The sequence below is a fragment of the Pinus tabuliformis genome, chromosome 2_2 (assembly GCF_031772625.1).
Source record: "Pinus tabuliformis cultivar Carrire ecotype Pingquan chromosome 2_2, CPIR1, whole genome shotgun sequence".
Classification (NCBI taxonomy): Eukaryota; Viridiplantae; Streptophyta; class Pinopsida; order Pinales; family Pinaceae; genus Pinus; species Pinus tabuliformis.
Window position 1 is genome coordinate 473108477 of NC_142300.1, and position 4992 is coordinate 473113468.

The 4992-nt window shown below is 37.2% G+C and overlaps 1 protein-coding gene across 1 annotated transcript; it reads left to right on the top strand.

The window, feature by feature from the left end:
• The first annotated feature begins 984 nt into the window (after positions 1-984).
• Positions 985-3984, top strand: LOC149193385 (laccase-12-like). The gene is made up of 6 exons (XM_089406623.1): positions 985-1122; positions 1900-2060; positions 2204-2454; positions 2570-2698; positions 2803-3747; positions 3854-3984. The coding sequence occupies exons 1-6, from the start codon at positions 1000-1002 to the stop codon at positions 3982-3984; spliced, it is 1740 nt and encodes a 579-aa protein (XP_089262749.1). The 5' UTR covers positions 985-999.
• Positions 3985-4992: the final 1008 nt, after the last annotated feature.

Sequence of the window (4992 nt, forward strand, 5' to 3'; positions counted from 1 at the left end):
TAGTTAAGGATGCAAATTTCAGTGTTTCCAGTCTCACTGCTCTCCTGTATATGTATCCACTCACAAGAAATGACTGAAATTAAATGGTTGTTTTAATGGTTAATTCAATTGAGAGTTAATTTTTCTAAAATGTTTATACGATTAAAGGAACATGGTCAAGTGAGTGTAGATTGGTCAGATGGTTTGTTGTCTTTTTTTTCACTTAAATTTAATTTTAATTTGATATTATGTAATGAGATTATCTAGTTTGATTTTTCAAAATTTCCAGCTATAACCTGTAATGAAATTATTTATCTTAATTTTTAGAAGTTTCTATTATAACTTATAACTAGATTATCTATTTTGATTCCTCGGAAAGAGCAATAGATGTTGTTATGCGGGGAGAATACATAATCTTGGCTCGACCCAGAGGCAACGTCTAACCAGCTATTTATAGAGTATTTAATGCCGAAATATATGCACGCAACTTAACGCAATAACACGGGAACAGGCAATTTCTGCATTAAATAACATTTGAATGTTCCCGTGTTATCGAGGTAAGTTGCGTAAATGTATTTTGATATTAAATACTCTATAGATGGCTGATTAGGCGTTGCCCGACCCTGATGCCTCAGCCGCCGTCAGTGTGTAGTGGAGGACGTGTAGGCTTCAAAACGTATTATTGTCGGATACGGTTCTTGGGTGGTGTTCAACACGTCGTCGAGTGAGGTACACGTCGACTAAGCGTGTCTCTTCATCTTTCTGAAGCTCAGTGCCCAACTTGACCAACTTCAGCATTTTCTAATGCCCTTAACGACTTCATAGAATAATTACTGAACTGAGTTCAACTGGTAGTTTACATGTATAAATACTAGATCCCAGGCACTTCTGTGATCCATGCCTATCCTGCCCCTGCCTCTTCTGTCAAATCCGTCAGTAGGAATACAGATATTTTGATTTTGATTTTCTGGAGTATCAATTTCAATACATTTTCTGAGCGTTCTGGCGAATCTATATGCAATGGAGGCGTTTAGTCAATACGTGCGTGCATATTCATTCGCAGCGAGTTTTGTTCAAATGGTCGTTTCCCTACTCTTCCTGACTGCTATGGCTTCAATGAAGTTACATTCTCACAAATTCGTTGTATGTCTTCTGACTCTCAATAGTCTACATTCGAAATGTATGTTAACTTTTCCTATAAAAAGGGATGTATAGTGTTGGACATAGTTACTCGAACTTTTATATCCGGGATTTATTAAGATATTTCGGACTTTCTTCATTATTTTTATGCTTAGCATAATATATATGTGTGGGGAAATACCTTTGATTCTAAAATGTATTGCTATTTTATTGTTAGAAATATAAGCATGTTTAAGTACTTTCCTTTAAATTAGGTTAAATTTGTGATAAATTTAATTTAGTGAATCAAATTTGTTTATTAGTCTCAAAATTTCAATAAACTTTTTGATACTCAAAGTATAATACAAAATTTCTCTGGTTTACAGTACTATGCCCTTTGCTTTGAACCGAAGAAACATTAATTTGCAAATTACATGTACTAAAAGGTTTCATGTATATTGATGAATCAAACTTAATTAGATTATAAATTTTAAGAATATTTTAAAACTTGCTAAATAAAAGTGCAGTCAATAGTTTCACCCCTCTCAAATTATGACAGTTTCCCAAAATTTACGATCTTCATAAGAATCTCCTTATCTCCATTTTCTCTGCACTTCATAGTTCTGTCATTAAAATGGGCCTGTCATTAACGCTTCAATAAAAATTCAGCTGATTTACTAGACGTTTAGTAATTCCTCCGGTTCATTAAATATGTATGACGATCATATGATATGCACTGACGTCACGTCAGTTCGTCAGTTACTAAACTAATGATTTATAGCCGTTTAATTGAATATTCAGCTTCGATCAACATCTGTGAAAAGGCTATGTGGTACATACAATATTATCAATATTATCACTGTGAATGGACAGTTCCCGGGTCCAACGATCCGTGTTAGAAACGGAGACAAACTTAAAATCAAAGTGCACAACCAGGCACAATATAACGCTACCATTCACTGGTATGTCCATGACTCTGGTGGCTCAGACTGATACTAGTTTCCTGGTAAATGCTATGCTGGCATGTTCTTCTGGTTTTACAAAGATTTATAGATATGTAGCAGAGTGTATCTCTTACAGAAAGTGTTTATACTTGAATTTGCAGGCATGGAGTGCGTCAATTCCGTACAGGGTGGTCTGATGGACCTGAATTTATAACACAATGCCCCATTCGACCAGGGCGAAGTTACACATATAAATTCACCATCACTGGTCAAGAAGGGACTCTATGGTGGCATGCACACAGTTCATGGCTTCGAGCTACTGTGTATGGTGCCTTGATCATCTTGCCAAGGCTGGACACCACTTATCCCTTTACCTTTACCAGGCCTCATCGCCAGATTCCCATTCTTCTAGGTATACTGCCGCATTATTCAATGTTTTATGTTCTTCTGTTAGAAAAATTAGTTGTGCTTCATTTCAATTTAAGTTGTAATGCGATTGAAATATTTGACCCTGTTTGCATTGACAGGAGAATGGTGGAATAGGAATCCTATGGATGTTGTGAATCAAGCAACCGGAACAGGAGCTGCCCCCAACGTTTCAGATGCTTTTACCATAAATGGACAACCAGGCGACCTATACAAATGTTCTACTTCAGGTACACTTCTGGCTGCATTAGTGCATCGAGAATACTGGAAATTTCCAATTACTTTCGAATTTAGTGCTTGCAAATGATCGACTATTGGCAAATGATGGATGCAGATACCTTTCGTGTCCCAGTGAAGCCCGGGGAAATTAATCTTCTACGCGTCATCAATGGTGCACTCAATACTGACCTATTCTTCTCGGTAGCTAACCACACAATGACAGTTGTGGCTGTGGATGCTTCGTATACGAAGCCTCTTCAGACCAATATTCTTATGCTTGGCCCTGGGCAAACTACAGACGTACTTCTCACTGCCGATCAAGGTATAGGAAGATACTACATGGCTGCTCGTGCATATTCCAGTGGGCAAGGAGTTCCCTTCGATAACACCACTACCACTGCCATTTTAGAATACGAGGGAAGCTCTACCACATCAACTCCAGCCATGCCTAATCTTCCATTTTATAACGACACGCAGACTGTGACCAGCTTCGCTGATCGTCTCAGAAGCTTGGCCTCACAAGACCATCCAGTCTTCGTTCCTCAGACTGTGGATGAGAATTTGTTCTACACTGTCGGTCTAGGATTGATCAACTGTCCAGGACAGTCTTGTGGAGGTCCCAATGGATCAAGATTTGCAGCAAGTATGAATAACATATCATTTGTCCTGCCAACAACTCATTCAATTCTTGAAGCTCAGTATTTTGGCATTACAGGAGTATTCTCCAGGGACTTCCCTGATAACCCTCCCATCCAACTTGATTATACTGCTCAGAACATAAACAAAGGTCTCTGGTCCCCGTTGAAAGACACACGAGTGAGAATCCTTAATTATAACACAACGGTGCAAATAATTCTTCAGGGAACAAATATATTTGCAGGTGAAAGCCATCCCATCCATCCCCATGGTTATGACTTTTACATTGTAGGAGCAGGGTTTGGGAATTATAATTCACAAAGAGATCCTCAGAAGTTCAACCTGATCGATCCTCCACTGCGTAATACTGTGAACGTTCCAGTCAATGGCTGGGCTGCAATAAGATTCGTCGCTGACAATCCTGGTGAGAGTCTGTTTCACAGCATTCCATTTGCCTTCTATGTAATTTTCTCTTACTCTGGATTGGCCAATATTTTATACGTATTAGTAATGGTGCCTATCTATTACAGGAGCGTGGGTGATGCACTGCCACTTGGACACGCATTTAACATGGGGATTGGCCATGGTGTTTGTGGTTGACAATGGACCTGACTCTCTTTCGAGTCTCGAATCGCCTCCCAGAGATCTTCCGCTATGCTGAGGGAACTGCCATAAATGCTATCGATTATAAAGATGGAAACTAATCTTCTATTTTTCCCAATTTATTTTTACTTTTCTCTTCCCGTTGCTCTGTGAATTTTGCTCGGCAACTGAGATAGCAAAGTTTCGCACCTTTGTTTGTATTCATATTCAGTGACAGATCAAAGAAATTTCCAAATATAAAGAAATTACACAAGTGTAATGTGGGAAATGTTCTATTTTTGGTGTCATTTTTACGTAAATGAAGAAATAGTTTATTACAAGACAGGATGAACGAGAACAATATTTATGGGTTTTTGTTTTGGAGAAGAAAAGTAGATATAAACGAACCATCTTGCTTTTATTTTATAAATTGCCTTTGTTTCGAAAATTTCGCAAGATCATGAAAAAAAACGCATTCCATGCGGGAAAAAGAACTCACATAGAAACTTGCATTTTATTATATAGTAACATTTTATTTAATAACAATTATAAAATTAACTTTATAAAAGGTATTGATAGAGATTTGCATCTGGAAGTGTTTACTTAGGCGGAGGAATTGGCCTGATGATCAGAATTTTAATAAAATCTTGCATGATTATTCTCGTTAAGAAAAGCTGATTAGTCTACGGCCTTGCGTTTTATTATAGAGCAACAATCTCCTCAGTAACAGTCATTAAGTTGACATAATAGATTTGCAAGTTATCAAGTTGACATAATAGATTTTCAAGTTATCAAATTGACCTAATAGATTTGCACGTGAAGCATCATTATTCGCTGAAAAGGAAAATAACGGATTATTAGATTTTTTTGTAATAATTGGAAGAGATTTTGAAACAAAACATCATAATTCACAAATCAGGAAAAATTAAAGAAAAACGTAATGGCAGTTTTATGTGATTTGAACCTCATCTATTGTATATTGTGCATTTTAGACAAAATCCCTCGGTGCTCTTAGCATAGTTCATTAGGATGCGATCTCACTGTGTGTTGTAAAAGTATAATGTATCTCAAGATTACTAACTAGACC